Raw genomic sequence first — 16,627 nt, forward strand, 5'->3', positions numbered from 1 at the left:
AAATAAATATTCATGTTCAAAATTTTATTTTTATTTTTTTTTTATCGAAGATAGGGAGACTCAAACTCGAAAAATTATACCATTTGAGCTATAACTCATTGACCACAATTTTATTTTTTATTATTTATTAAATATATATGCAATAGTATTCATTTTATTTTTTATATGTTACTTATTATAATTAATTAAATTAAATAAGACGTACTGTTAATATTAATGACAACTTTGTAAATTATTGTTTTTAAATTTCTATAGCTTTGATTATTACAATCATTCTTTTAATCTATGTGAATCATTTAAAATTAGATGATTAATTAAAAAAATGAAGGAGTAGCATATTTGGAAAACATAATATTTACTTGCGTAGAACTATAGATTGGGTGAACTAACGACAAGAGTTGTTTTTAAAGAATTTTCAATGTTTTACGTTCATTGTTGTCTTTCTCTTGTCATTAATTAATAGATATTTATAAACAAAGATAAGGAAGAACAATATTACGTATATTACTAGAGTGAGAAAGTGATACAAAATAATTCCAAAATATTTGGTGTAGAATTTGGATCAAACAAATAAGTTTTGAGTCTAAAGAATCTTTATTTTTTATTTATAGAGTTAAATATAATTTTGGACTTTATAGTTTAGGTCGGAAATTTTTTTTGTCTTTAACCTTTTTTTCCATATAAAATTGCCCTAAAATTCAACGTAGTTTTAAAATCGTTCTTTTTGATAGATTAAAATTTTAAATGATAAAAATATCTCCTCTCTTTTCTCACCACCATCATTATTGATTCTCTCTTCTCACCACCACCACTACCCCACCCACTACCACTCCATCACCACTTTTTTATGAATCCAATTCATCACCAAAACAACCATCATTAACATGAAACAAGAAAATTATTATCATCATTGTCAAAACAAACATTAATAAAAAAAAATTAGACATTAACAAGAACAACAAATATCTTGTTCTTCCTCCAATTTCTCACCAAAACCAAAGAACCAAGAATGTGAAAATGAAGGGAAAGGGAGGGAAGGAAATTAGGGAATTAGGATTTCTCTGTTAGCTCACCCATGCTCTACAAGAGTCTGGACGGCGAAGGGCAGGGAGGGAAGGAACACAACCACCACCAAGGGCGAGAGACACCAGCGAAGCACATGTGAATATTTCATAAACACAGTTGCTATTAACATAACCAAACAAAAGAAGATCCATTTCTTGAAGTTAGGGTCTGAGAGCAGCACGCATCCACCTTCTGATGGCATTGCCGTCATCTAAGTGTGCCGCACATGAGAGGCAGAGCTTTTGGATGTCAAAAAACATGTGCTGAGATAGAACTGTGTCAACAAAAGACATGAATCTCTCATTGTTCCTAATGCGTTGGGTATCAAAATCAAAATCAAAGGCTTGGAGATCCTTCTAGAGGTGGCGCCAGCGGCGAGACAAGAAACTGGGCCAGGCGAGGCATGGTCAGGCGAGGGCGACAACAAGGGCAGGGTGCGGCGAGGGCGACAGCGAGGCTTCCTTTTCCTCTCTCTCTCTCTCTCTCTCTCTCTCTCTCTCTCTCTCTGAGTTTTTTCTTCTCTCTGATAGAGATAATGATATTGAGGATATAGTTGTTCGAAGGATGATTTTAAAACTAAGTTGAACCTTAAGGACAAATTTGAATGCAAAAAAAAGTTAGGCACGAATAAAATTTTTGACCTAAACCTTAGGGACCAAAATCAACACTTATTTATATTTTATTTTCTTGTCTAGATGTATAAATTAACGGGCACTTCTATTGTATGAAAGCGAAAAAACATCCATAGGTGTATGAAGGTTTTGATTGGCCTAGAGAAAGAGGTTGAATTTAGGACCAAATTTTAGGTGATGCACTAAAACAACTTATAATGAATTTGTTGTGGTGACTTAAAAACAAAAAATTCATGAGACTTTTGTTTTGTTTTATAGCGACAGTATGCAGAGAAGAGAAAAGAAGCAAATCTTGCAATACTATGTATCTTGGTTCAACCATTTAGTGCAATGTGATTTACATTCCGTCTCCATAATAATAGTAATAGAATTTCACTATAATTTCAGGGGAATAACAAACACCAATTCCATAGGATTACAACCTAATCCATTTAGGAATCACCTAAACTTTTCACCAAACTTCTCAACACAAAGCTCACTTAGCCTAGCTTTACACTGAGTATTATCCCAACTTAGTAAGGATGACCTAACATGGTTCAACAAACCATTACGCTTCTCCACAAGCATAGTCAATCTCCAAGTGCTAACCCAGTTTAAAAAAGAGAACAAATCCTAATTCAAGAAATCAAAACACCAATTATAATAAAATGAATATTATGGCTTTTCTCAAACTGACCTCTTTTGCCTTTTTTCTCTCATAGCATTTACTTTGATTTCTCATATGATGAAACTCAGCCTTTTTTAGTTACAAAAAAGTGATAGATAGAAAAGATAAAAAAGAAATATTCTATGTAAACTCCATGAAAGAAAGAATGAAACTTCAATAAGAATATGTGTTGTAAATGCTCTATTTTCCTTGATTTCAAAATCTGGTTAAGTGCCACTTTATATGGAGGTAATGCATCCAAAAATTGAATTTTGAATTATGAAAAATCAGAACATTGTAGCAGAATGTTAGAGAAAAAAATTCTTTAAGTTGTGGTTGTACATTCTGCTGACCTTGCACTCTCTTTAGTTGCCAAGTGTGTAGCAGTGATTTAAGGATTGTAAGAACCAGAAATTTAATTAACCGATTAATTAAAATAAAATAATAGTTTAATTTTTTGGAATAGGTTCGAAAATTTAGAAATATTAATTTAAAAATTTGAAGGAGAGATTTGGATTCGGTAAATTTTTTCGAGTGAAAAAGTGTATTTTTCTGGGGAAAATTTGCGTAAAAATGCATATCGATAGTACCGATTTAAGTCTGTCCGGTACTGCGAGTGAGAAATTAAAACTGCAAAAAAACTTAGAAAAATATTTAAATTGAAAATCGGTCACTTATTTTAAAGGTTTTGGCCCAAAATTAGGTCAAACGAGCCAAAAATACAAACCAATTGGACCGGGTCCAAGTTGGACCCAAGCCCAACATATAAAAGCTCCAATTAATGAACATTCACCCTCATTTCAGCACACAAGTGAGAGAGAGAGAGGCAATAGGTTTGAGAAGAGAAGAAGAAAACCCCACTTAGCACTATTCGTCTTCTTCTTCCTTGGCTCATATCTTGAGCTACAGAGCTCCAATTTGCGTGCTGTTTACGGTCACACGAAGCTCTCGACGAGCTCTTCATTTCTATCCAAACAAAGTGGTAAGAAAATTTCAATTTTTTACCTAGTTCTCTGCTCTAACAGATTTTGAGTTTTTGGCTATGGTGGTTGAGTGAATTTTGTGATTTTGGTTGTTTAGGTGTCAACTAACATTAAAAAATTATTGGATTTTTCATCAAATACCATTGAATGAAGTAAGCCAATTCAAAACCCTTGTGGTTTATTGAGTTTGTGAACATTAGTGTTAATTTGGGTGTATTGAATGATATTAAAGTAAATACATGTTGATTGGAGTTGATATTGGTAGTTTGGATTGCTTGGAGTTGATTTTGGTGGCTAAGTATCGTTGAACTTGTTTGAGGATCAATTTGGTGATTTTGTGCTTGTGTGAGAATCTGCCAAGGTATGGTTTCGGTTTCCTTTAGTTAATATGTTATGTTGCGTGAGACTTAGGTTAGTTGCCTTAAGATAGGTTGAATTCGTATGAATGATTGAATTGTTGATTAAATGTATGTGTGGTATGTGAAATTGTGAATGGAGGGGTGATATGATTGTTGTGGAATGATAATGGTTATAATGCTATGAAATGAATGGATATAGTTAATGGTTGATGGTGTTTGTTGATGATTATGTTGATAATGAGTATTGATATGAATTACGTTGAATTGAGAATTTTGAATGAGTTAATGAGGTGAGAATTGAATGGTTTAGATGGTTGAATGATTGAGAAATGGTTTAGGAATGTTTGGTATGAATTTTTGGATTGTTTTGGTATTGTTTGGGCTATGATTAAATTGGTTTGGTTTGAGAGATTTGGTCTTTTGAGGATTGACAAATTTGGTAAAATCTTGTTTTTAACCAACTTCGGTGGGCCATAACTTGGCTCTCGGAGTTTGGAATTGAGTGAAATTTATTTCAAATTGAAGATAGTTGTGAGAGCTTTAAAATGGTATAAATATGAGGGAAATTAGAGTTTAATAGAGAAAGTTATGTGATCAATGGTTGCAGGTACATGTCGATATCATTTTATGGCGATTTTGGTCCCAGTATCAACAAAGAAAGCATGAAGTATTCTTGTTTCATGCACATCCATGGTGGCAAGTTATAAGTCACTAAAATAACTGACCATGTGCTATGAGATATACTCATGGTTCGAAACAAATTGAATCCATTGCTCGCCAAACCAAGTCTCAAGTTACGAAGTTCCTTGGCAAATTCTGAATGTCGGTTATCAAAATCCTTCCATGATTGACCATCGGCAAGATGCTTTAGCTTTCCATCCTTTTTACGCTTTCTCCTGATACCAACTCATATTCTTAGCAATCTTTGAGCACATGAATAGCCTTTGAAGCCTGGAAATTTAGGGAAAGTATCGCAATATCTTTGCAAGAATGTTGTGAGCTTTCTTTGAAGATATGTCACCTTTAACTACCACATTCTCAATCCAATGAGAAGTTCCACATTCATGGCAACATGTTTCATTCTTGTGCTCTTTTCAATATAGCATGCAGTCATTTGGACATGCATAAATCTTTTTGTAATCAAAACCTAAATCTCTTACTAGCCTTGGCTTTGTTAAAAGAAGAAAGGAGATTCAAGTTAGGAATAACCTCTTTGAATAACTCCAAGAGGGAAGTGAATGAGGCATTGCTCCATTTGTGTAGACACTTCAACAAGTATAGTTGGATAGTGAAAGATAACGTAGAGAATCCATTGCAAACAGGATATAGTTCCTTGCTAGCCTCGTCAACCAAATTATAGAACTTCTTTGCATCTTCGTTCATAGCTTCTTTTTCTCCCTCAACATCTGCCATATTCCTAAACCTTTCGTCTAGCATGCCTTTAATGTCATCGCATGAATAAATCTCATCGGTATCACCAGTATCGACATCCATACCAATTATATTTTTCCTATGATTAACCCATCGTGTATAGCCCTTGATGAATCCAAAGCAAATTGCTATAAACAGACTGTCTTTGACAAGGTCAAAAATAGTTGCAACATTTTGCACAAGAACATATAATTTTCTCTCCTCGAGGATTTTCAAAGAAGTAAGCATAGTCCAAGAATCTATTGACGTTGTCCCTAAACTCTTGGCTATGTCTTGGTAAACTCATCCAGTTCTTGGATGAGTCTTGGGAAAACATAATTGTTCATAGGATATTACTGTTAAACTAAGAATCTAGGTAGCAAAAATGATGTAATTTATATACCTGCTAACAACACCTTAAAAGAATATTAATAGATGAATGAATTCTATTAATAATTCAATAGTAGACAAACATTACATAAAAAGAACATTATACATAAAAAAGTGCAAGAATATACACATATAAAAGCAAATAAGTATAAGATAGAAATATCTTACGAGGTTATGACGCAACAATTTGCTATATACGCACAATTTGCACTTAGTGTTCGCCAAAGATTCGCAAATATTTTTTATCAATCTCCTTCAAGAGAAAAAAGAAAACAAACACCAATATTAACAATTAATAGTAACTAACTATATTGGAAGAAAGCAGCAGTAGCTAATGAGAGTAGTTTATTTTTAGAGGACAACCAAGGAGGAATAATCAACATAAATTCTTTTGGAGCAGCTTGATTTTTCAGCCAAAAGACAAGAAGGAATAATCAACATAAATTCTTAGGAAGCTTAATATTTAAAATAAAATAAAAAATAGTTTCCTTTATTCTGCCTAAAAATTTTCGTGCCTCGAAATCTTAACCTGCACTAAAGCTGAACTTTTGAATTAGCATAATCAATATGTCTATTATTATTTGACACACTAAAATGAGAACACACTATAAAATGAGAACACACTAGAGCTTGCACAGCTTGTTAGTGTTATTATACGACCTTGCTATGCTACTATGTGCTTTGATATCCCAATTTCTCAAATAGTAATCGTCATTCCCACAAAGAGAAGCCCAACGTCTTGACAATACAATAAGCCATAAAGTAAAATTATAAGTTTAGATTTTACCAGCAATTGGTAACAACAAAGTGATCAACATAAATGCAATCAACTAAGGCATTGTTGTAGAAGTAGACGAGGATAAAAAGCATGCATCAACTGTAAATCAACTTTCACAGTGTCATATCATCAACATACGGGACATGATATCACACCTAATTTTGATGAAATAAGTAGGGATACATGCTCATAATACTGCAAAATTTTAAAAATTTCTTTGACTGGGGATTCAATAATTGAATGGATGGATTGCCACCAAGAGGCCATATTTAAATGGGAGGCACAATTTAGCTCAAAAAGAAAATAGAACAAAGCTTGAGTCTACAACTACTCAGCTAATCAAATAATATATAGATTACAAAATACTAAACAGGTGGTTAATTAGATTAAATTTTGCGATCATAACACTTCAATTTTAGGAATGCCTAATACTAGTGCATCAAAAGGCACTTATGTGGATTATTATGTATAAAAGGGAAACCAAAGAAGTCTAAGAAGAATATAAGTATATTATATGTATTAATCCCTTGGTAATGACCAGGAAATGATGCAGTGAACACAGTTGAGGTAAAAACAAGTATAATAACCTTAACTTGAAAAACCAATAATATCCCTCAATTCATCTATAGACTCCCAAAATCCAGATCTCAAGATAAAAAAATACATAGATATTAAATTAGAGACAAGACGAAAAAGTTAAGTCTCTATTTATGCATATTCACCAACTTCAAACTAATAAATAAAATAAAAAAATTAAAAAGGATATGTAAGATCAGAGATGAACGGCGAGCATACCCTAGAAAAGCTCGAAACGGCAGCATTATAACCAAAACGCTATAATAACAACAAAATTATCAAAATTAGGATTCAAAGCACAAAAATGAAAAAGAAATAGGCAAAATCATAGGTACCTGCGAAATAGTAACTGACGGTAATGAACAAAATAGAGCAAAGAGGATCGAAGCTCAAAACGCAAGCAAAGAGGATCGAAGCTCGAACGGCAAGCAGAGAGGATCGAAGCTTGAACGTGAGCAAAGAGGACCCAAGCTCAAAACTGAAGAACAATGATGAATGAGCAAAGAAGAACGCGTGTAAATGTCTCCATTGTCATCATCGAAGAGAGGAAGATGAAGATGATGATTTTATGTTTGGGATTTCAAAAATTAAAGTTGGGGTTGTTTCACCGAAAGATGAAGATGATGAATTAAATTGGCTTTTGTTTTTCTATTTTTAAGCTAAGGAGGGAAAGAATAATTTTTGTTAAAATATTTGGAGGGAAGATTATAATTTAAAAAAAAAAGATACTAATTTATTTTAGACAACATTTATAAGTTGATGTTTATTAAAAATTTAAAAGTAACTTTTATAAAATATAATATATGAATATAGTGAATGTTATTTATTTAATCTATTAAAATAACATTTTTTATATGTTTTCTAATTAACTAAAAAGAAACACTTATAACATGTTGATTAGAAAAATGTTGTAATAGTCTTATTTCTTTAAAACAAATATTAAGAGTTTTTTTTATTATTTTAGACAATATTTTTTAAGCATTTCTTAGAATATATATTGACATAGATAAAAATTATTGTAGTGAAAGGGAAAGAAAAAAGTTAAAGGAGTGATTATTATTATTGTTGTTGTTGTTGTTATTGTTGTTGTTAAATTAGAGTGTAATGGGAAAATGGAAATCTTTTACTATTGTATTACTCGTGTGCCTTCGAAGAGCACACAACGTCCTCTCCAAATGAAAACCTCACCCACTTTAACAGTAAACTCGTTTTTCTTTTTGGAGGAGACTAGGCAAAGCTACTTGGTTTCCAAAGAAGGATCACCCTAAAAATCATCTAGTCCGGCCCATAATCCATGCCTAATCATATCCTACCCAACCATACCACTAATATAACACCTCATTGACACTATTAATTACACATACTAGAAACGGAAAAACGACAAAAAAAAAAACATCTATAACGGTCCAGTAATATGCACAGTCTCTTTCGCAACGCCTCACTTGAAAAGCACGCCACATTCAAACTGCATCACATGGTGATTTTGCTCGTCAGCACCATAGAACCTCCTTTTAAATTAATGCTTATGATTGCTTCTCTTAATTTTTTATTTATATACATGTCTTCTCTCACATCGTTTATGACAACCCTTACTTCTCACTATGTCCAAACTTAAATGATTCATATATATTCTATGCAAGTTACTCAATTTATGTCCACAAAACCTTGGGGTTGAGTATGTCCGGGTTATGTCTCTTTTTTTAAATATTTTGAAAGCTCATAATTGATTTACTTGTCAACACATCAGTTTATGTTTGAGATCAGAGCTGTGATATATTTGTTATAACTCGGCCATAACCAACCTATATCTCAGATATTATTACAACAAATTGCATGTTATACGTTCAACTATGTTAAATGAATTGCCTTGTTATAGTTATTTATTATTTATCCTATAACCGATTCTTACGAACAATAGACTAAAAAGAATAAGTCAGATATAACAGAAGCTTTTTGTGAAGAGAAAAAAGTATGTTGAAACCAATATTTTAAAGATTGAGCTGAACTGGTTGGTTGAACCGAAAACTATTTAACTTATAGTTTAGTTGATAAACCAAAATCATTTGTTTAAGAATCATTTGTGAACTGTTAAATCGGTCAGAAATTTGTCAGTTGGACCGAACTAAAAACTGGCCAATTTTTAAAATTTTTTCTACAGCTATTCAAGTCTACAACAAAAGAGACTTCTTGTGTGGGTATTTCTAATGGGCTACTCAAGTACATGACAAAAAAAAAGAAAGCTTTTTTATATATAATAATTATGCTTATCTTTAATGTTAAAATATAATACATTTAATAATACAAAAATTACATTCAATTTAAATTAAATATATATTAAAATTAAAAGATATAAAATACACTTATTTTTCAAATAAAAGAAACACAAATTAAGATATAATTGAACTAAAATTTGTTTGTTTTGTTATACATATATAAACCTTGAGATTTGAAAATTTTTTTCTATTTAACTCTTGTGTTATACTTATATGAGATTATAAAATTTTAGTTGGTTTTGTACTTTTAATTTATGTACTTTTAATATTTATATTAGCATATATTTATATTTTTGTCTAATTATTTATAATTTTATAGATTATTTTATTATAATTCTAATTGAGTTATAATTAAATTAGTTGAACCTCTAATACGAATCATTAGCTAGTTAGAGAAGTTTGATGACTGATTCAACTTTTAGAATCTTAGTTAAAACTATTAACATATTACCAACATCATTTGGATCTAACCTGACTTAAATCTCATAGTGCTTTTTGTAGGTACTCACATTTTGCACTACCGAGATATTCTTCACCCATCAAAAAGGAAGTCGCCAGTTTCATCTTACTTTGACAAGTTATACATTGGATAATTGATGCATGCAGTATATATTGGACTATACCAACAACCTTGGTTTTCGAATAAATGTACGAGCATATACCAGACTAATGAGGAATCCTTGGCAACCCACAAAAGTCGAGATTCTCGCACAACTGAAACAGATATTCAAAAGCATAATGAACTTTTCGAGAAAGTTGACCACTTACTCTACAAGCCGTTGCAGGGACTGATCTGGCTCATCTATATAACAGCGTGGAACCAATCTCACAGGGACAGATATAATACCAAAAAAAATAAGATACACTAGTTTCCTTATCATTGATAAGATTATTGATTTGAGCGTTCGAGTGTTTCTTGCAGGTTCCATGCTCAAGCCCAAGTTCAGAGGATAACCTTCCCAGCGACCACAAAGACTTGCAGAGACACGTGGTCAAGTTATAACTCGAAAGAGTATCCTTGATGGAATATTTGACGTCTACTGTGGGGCTCGTTTTATTTAAATTAATCCCCATGCACATTCTGTTTTGCTAGTTTTTGCAGGATCATGGCCGATGATGTTGCACCGCCGACTCCTCCGCCCACCCATGACGAGTTGGTAGCCCTGAACAACATCCTTTTGGCCGAAGTTAAGAGGATGGCCGATCTGTTGGAATCAAATCGCAACGGTAAGTCGAATGTGGAGGATCCAAAGAGTGCAACCTCAAACGGAACACGACCGCAAGGATCAAGATTCGACGAGGTTACCCCACCAAAAGAAAGACTAACAATTGACAATCCCTTTTTCAGAGGACATTGTCAAATTTAAAATGCCGAAGAACTTTGTGTTGCCCACCGCCCTCAAGGCATATGAGGGATTCAGAGATCCCCACGTCCACATTAAGAAATTCCAATCCATGATGTTCTTTAATGGTGCCTCTGAACCTATACTTTGCCGAGATTTTCCTACTTTTCTAGATGGTGATGCATTACTTTGGTTTTCTAAGTTGCCTGCAGGTTTAATCTCCTCTTTTGAAGAGCTGGGCCGATCTTTCATCGACTATTTTGGCGCTTCAAGGATATATGTACATGGATCAGACTACCAAAGTACCATCAAACAAGGGCAACATGAGAGTCTAAAAGATTATATGACGTGGTTTTCCAAGGCAACCATGGAAATCCTAAATTTAAGCCCAGAAGTCCACTTACACACTCTCAAAAGTGGTCTCCACCCTGGGAAGTTTCAAGAAACAATAGCTGTTACCAAAATGAAAACATTGGCAGAATTTCGGGAAAAGGCAGATGGTCAAATGGAAATCGAGGAACTCTAAGAAGCTCGACGAATTGACAGACAACAACCTCCCTGAGATGAAGAAAATCAACCCAAGACCCAAAATAACAAAGACCACAAGAAGCCCTTTAAATTGACGCCCAAATAGGGGTGGCAATGGGGCGGGTAGGGGCGGGTTTTTGCTCTACCCGACCCCGGCCCGCCCTACAAAAAACCTGCATGAAACCCGCCCCGCCCTACCCGCGGGTAGTAAAATGTAAAACCCTAACCCGCCCCTGCGGATACCCGCCCCGCCCCTACCCGCCCCTATAATCATTAAATTCAACAAGTAAAATAAAATTTTAAAAATTATATAACCACCATTTACATACATAACATAAATTAAAGTAAAAATTTATATATGATATAATATTATTAATCATTTTACTAATTATTTTATATATGTAACATATATTATATATTAAAAATATATATATTTATATATATATTATATATATCGGGGCGGGTAGGGGCGGGTTTAACCTAAACCCGACCCCGCCCCGCCCCGTCCAAGAACCCGCCCCGTTAAAATCCGCCCCGGTACGGGGGCGGGTAATTACCCGCCCCGAGCGGGTAGGGGCGGGGTGGGTACCCGCGGGTTCGGGTAGTGTTGCCACCCCTACGCCCAAATACGATGCGTACACATAATTCAATACTAAAAGAGAGGACATCATTAAGGAAATACTCAATGCAAAAATGATCAAAACACCGAACAGAGCAGATTCCTACCAGGACCAAAAATATGTTGAGAAGACGAAGCATTGCGCTTTCCACGAAAAGTTCGGTTATGCCACCAACGAATGCGTAATTGCTAAAGACCTCTTGGAAAGGCTGGCTGATGAAGAAGATTTATGCCGGTTTGGAATTTCACAAAATAACTTCCATTGCAAGTATAGTCCAAACCGGCAATGGATCCACTCATCAAAGTTTAAAATAAAGAATTTGTCACAATTCAAAACAAATATAAACTGGGAGTTTTAAATCCCAGGTCGTTCTCCCTAGGAATTACAATTAAGTGCTCAATTATTGCCTATGAGGAATTGGGGGTTGTGATTGCAAGTGACAAGAAAATTAAAATGCAAGAATTAAATAAAAAGCAATTAAAGTAACAAAAATAGAAATTAAATGGCAAAAAGAACTCTTGGCAAGGATTGGGGAATTGAGGATTCCTATCATAATCATAGACCACAAACAAGGTAATTGCATAGAATTAATCCCAATTAGTCAATCCTAACATCGAGAATTAGTCAAAAGGGTATAATTGATCTCAATCCACAAGTCCTAATCAACTCACTAATTAACTTAGTGAAAGACTAGCGTTAGGGGAAACCAAACCAACTAACAATCCTAACACAATATGGAATGGACATCTATGACTCAAATTCACCTAATTACCCAATTCCAAGCCAATAGTGTGGAAAACTATACAAAAGCTAGAAGAGACATTTTATCAAATACCTAGCATGCATAAAAGTGAAAAACATCATAAATTGCAATAAAAATAAATCTATACTACCAATTGCATGAAAATAATAATCAAAACTCAAACAAGCATCAAAGAAATATCAAACATCAAAATTGCATTAATAAAACCAAAATTAACAAGTGTTCACAAACTAAAAGTAGCAAAATTGAGAAGTAACAAAAGAAATTAGGAAGATCAAGGCAAGAGATCATAATAACATAAATGAAACTATACTAAAACAAGAATTAAAGACTGAAATTAAAGAGAAATTAAGCTAGAAGCCCTAAATTCTAGAGAGAAGGGGGAGCTTCTCTTTCTAGAAAACTAAGCTAAAACATGTAAAAAACCTAAACCTAAGTGCTCTCCCCTTCATCCTTCTTCACTTTGGCTTGAAATAGTTTCAGAAATGAGTTGGACTGGGTTTTGGAGGCCCAGAATTTGCCCCAACGAATTGTAATTAATGGGCTCACGTGACCAGGGTCACGCGTACGCGTGTCCTGATGAAATTCACCCTCACGCGTATGCGTTGTCATGAGCTCACAATTGTGCGTACGCACGCATCATTGTGCGTACGCACAGATGCTGAAACTTCCAAACTCCATTTCTTCATGATTTCTTCTCTTTTGCATGCTCTTTTCTCACTTCTTCAACCCATACTGGCCTTGGAAACCTGAAATCACTTAGCAAACACATCAAGGCATCAAATGGGATTAAAGTGAATAAAATTTAGCAATTAAAAGGCCTAAAAAGCATGTTTTTACTTTCAAGCATAATTTAGGAAGAAATAATGAAACTATGCTATTTCAATAGATAAATGCAAGAAAATTTGATGAAATCCACCCAAATAGAGCAAATAAATATCATGAAATGTGGATTCATCACATCCCCACACTTAAACAATAGCATGTCCTCATGCTATACCAAAGAAAGATAAGAAGGGGAATCACCAATTATTCAATGTAACTATTGTATACAATCTATCTATATGTATGTAACTATCCTTCCTTATACTATCTAACTATCTATACGTATTTACTTAGTCCAAGTCATAAATTAATTTCCAAGAAAGCATTTATATACAATCAAGGGCTAAGACTATCATAACCAAATCATATTCGCAATTGAATTGAGTCATATAAAACAATTTAACAAACTTGCAAGATAACAATGATCATAGATGGAAATGTGGAATTGAGTAATTAAACCATCACCGGATTTATATATGCACTCTAGTCGCTCAAGTGTTTAGGGTCAATCCACTCAATTCTCCTCTAATCATGCTTTCTAAAGTTTGTTCTTCATTTAACCAATCAACAAAAATTTAATGTACATATGCAAAAAACATGAGGTCTTTTTAAGGTTGTAATGGGGCTAAGGGTAAAGGTAAAGATATATATATGGCTAAGTGAGCTTGCATTTGAATCTTTGATTAACCTAAGTTCTCACCTAGCACATACACAATCTATACAACTTTAATATTAAGCTTAGCTACCCATAATCTCACTTTTACATATACACACTCTCATGCATTAAATGCAATTCATCACATATGCATGATTTTTATTGAATTTCTCATAGGGGTAATTTTGTCCCCTTTTCATTATTTCTTTTTTTTTCTTATTTTTTTCCTTTTTTTTTCAAGAACATAATATATACCAACTCATCAATGCATATAGTTTCTATAATATTACATGAGCATGTACCCAAATTTTTAATATTTTTCAATAAGAATTAAAACACATTTTCATCAACCAAAGTTTCCAAATCTTTCCCACACTTAGTTGACACACACACTCACTATCCTAAGCTATTCAAAGATTCAAATTAGGGACAATTAATTGTTTTGCGCTTAAAGTTAGTGATGTGGCAATATAAAGAGAAAAAAGGGATCGGATTATAAAGGTTCAAAGTGGCAAACAAAGGTAAATGAAATGGTAAGCTTTTTTGGGTTAAGTGAGCTATAAAGAAGTGATGGCCTCAATCACATAATTGCATAAATATACACTAAATAATGGACATATAGAATTAAACAAACCAAAGATTGTAATCATAGAGAAGAAAACACACAAGAATGAGATAAGTGGTTAAATAATGTAACCACACAATAAGGCTCGAAACTCACAAGTTGCATGTTCTTTAACTCACAAATCATATTCCACAATGTATGAATCATGCAAGTTTTAAAAGATTTAAACTCAATTCAATTTGAATTTCAATTCCCTATAAAAAGTAAGTTTCTTGGAGATTTCATTAAATTGACTAGCTTTTATTTTATATATGTATATAATGTGATTGGATGGAAAAGGTCAAAAATCCTAAGTTTAATTCCTAATTTCAATCAAACCAAAATAGCAACTGTATAAAAAATTAAACTAGGTGCAATCATCACATCATCCAAATCACAATCATAACTAAACACTAAAAAGCATATGTAAAAGCCAAAATTAAAAGAAAATGTAAAAATATGCATCACTACAATATCATACTAGGTTATGTACAAGCAAAATTAGAAGATGCAATGAACTAAGTAAAAAGTACTAAAATAAGTAAAAAGGTTTTCAAAAATATGAAATATATACAAAGCAACTAAAAAGCATAATAAGAAACTAAACTAAAAGTATTCGAAAATGAAATTTTTTACCCAAAATGCGCTGCTGAAGTTAGACAACCTCCCCACACTTAAGATGTAGCACCGTCTCGGTGCTCAAGATCAGGTGGAGTGGAAGGAGTCGTCACTGTCATCACATCCACCTTCAGCTAGTGAGTCAGGCGATAGAGTGGCTGCAAGAACGATGGTGGTGCTGAAAAGGAAAGAACTAAGTCACAAAACAGCATATGAAGTGAACAGATAATAAAAATTTGAATGGAAGCATACATAAGATTTAAGTTAAAAGCAAACAGAAGTAACTTCCAATCAAATTAAGTAATCTAAGATAGCTAACTTACTTCTTTATCAAAGATAAAGAGAAGAAGGGAGCATTGTTGCTATGCACGAAGAAAAAAGAAAACAATTAAAAAGTTAATGTTAGTTGGAAAGGAAAAAGAAAGTCAAGAGTTAAGTGAAGAAAAAGAAAATGGTTAGTTAAAAAGGAAAAGGAAAGTTAAAAGTTATGTGAGGAAAAAGAAAGAGTTAGTTGAAAAAGAAAAGAAAAGTTAAAAGTCAAGTGAAGAAAAAAGAAAAACAGTTAGTTGAAAAAGAAAACAAAGGTCAAAAGTTATGTGAAGACAAACAAAGAGTTAGTTGAAAACAAAAAGAAAGGCAAGAGTTATGTGCATAGCAAAAATGTCCCTTAATTCTGAAAATTCCAACAAATTCTAAAACAAGCAAGTTCATGTTTAACTTCTCAACAATTCAAAATGCCAAAACAAGTAATGCACATGTATGTGTGGAGCACATAATCAAATGAGTGCTAATTATCCTCATTTGGCATAAGTTAAATCAATTTGGTATTGTCAAAGTTAAAACATTGAGAAACAAGTTAACCAAGTAACATTCAAACACCAAATTCCAATGAAGCATAAAAGTCATAAGTTGAAACAAGAATTGAAAACCCCATGATCTATGTGACTTAATGTAAATTAGGTATGAATAAAATGAATCAAATCAACCACATAGATTTAAAACCTTTAAACTTGTGAGTTTATGCAAAAGAGGCTCAAATTCTCAAAAGAATTTCAAGTTTATGGTCAATTGAAAAATCAATTAAGGCTATGTGATACTTATGAATAACACACAATTTAAAACAAGCAAAGAAGTTCAAGAATTGACCAAAACTTGTAAGGAAGCTCTTGAGAAAATTTCCAAAACCATTTAGCAAACAAGATTCTTTTTTACACAGAAATTCGTCAAATAGAATCTTGTTGCACCAAATAAAACAATGTCTTAATGAAACAAGGTTAGAAAAAATCATGCAGCATTTCAGTAGTAAATTGGCCTATTTTCCAATATTGCTCAATCAAACCAAGTTTCATATGAATGTATTAACACTAAACACACAAAAATCACATGTGAATTCATATGAAATAAACAAATAAACCAACATACAACAGCAAATAGCAATGCACAATTAAGCCATAACCAATTAAGCAACCAGCAGAAATGAGCAAATAATGGCCTAAGATACAGCCTCAAAACAGTAATAATGAACAATCCAGCAGCAATAACAACTCGAATTCAGAAAT

At 33.0% G+C, this 16,627-nt stretch overlaps 1 protein-coding gene across 1 annotated transcript; it reads left to right on the plus strand.

The window, feature by feature from the left end:
* The first annotated feature begins 10,480 nt into the window (after positions 1-10,480).
* LOC107632810 (uncharacterized) lies at positions 10,481-10,981 on the plus strand. The gene has a single exon (XM_016336460.1). The coding sequence runs from the start codon at positions 10,481-10,483 to the stop codon at positions 10,979-10,981; it is 501 nt and encodes a 166-aa protein (XP_016191946.1).
* Positions 10,982-16,627: the final 5,646 nt, after the last annotated feature.

Source organism: Arachis ipaensis, chromosome B3 (assembly GCF_059453495.1).
Source record: "Arachis ipaensis isolate K30076 ecotype BB chromosome B3, ASM5945349v1, whole genome shotgun sequence".
Classification (NCBI taxonomy): domain Eukaryota; kingdom Viridiplantae; phylum Streptophyta; class Magnoliopsida; order Fabales; family Fabaceae; genus Arachis; species Arachis ipaensis.

Coding starts and splice junctions, on each gene's coding strand:
- LOC107632810 (XM_016336460.1), top strand. CDS start 10,481: ATGCCGAAGAACTTTGTGTTGCCCACCGCCCTCAAGGCATATGAGGGA.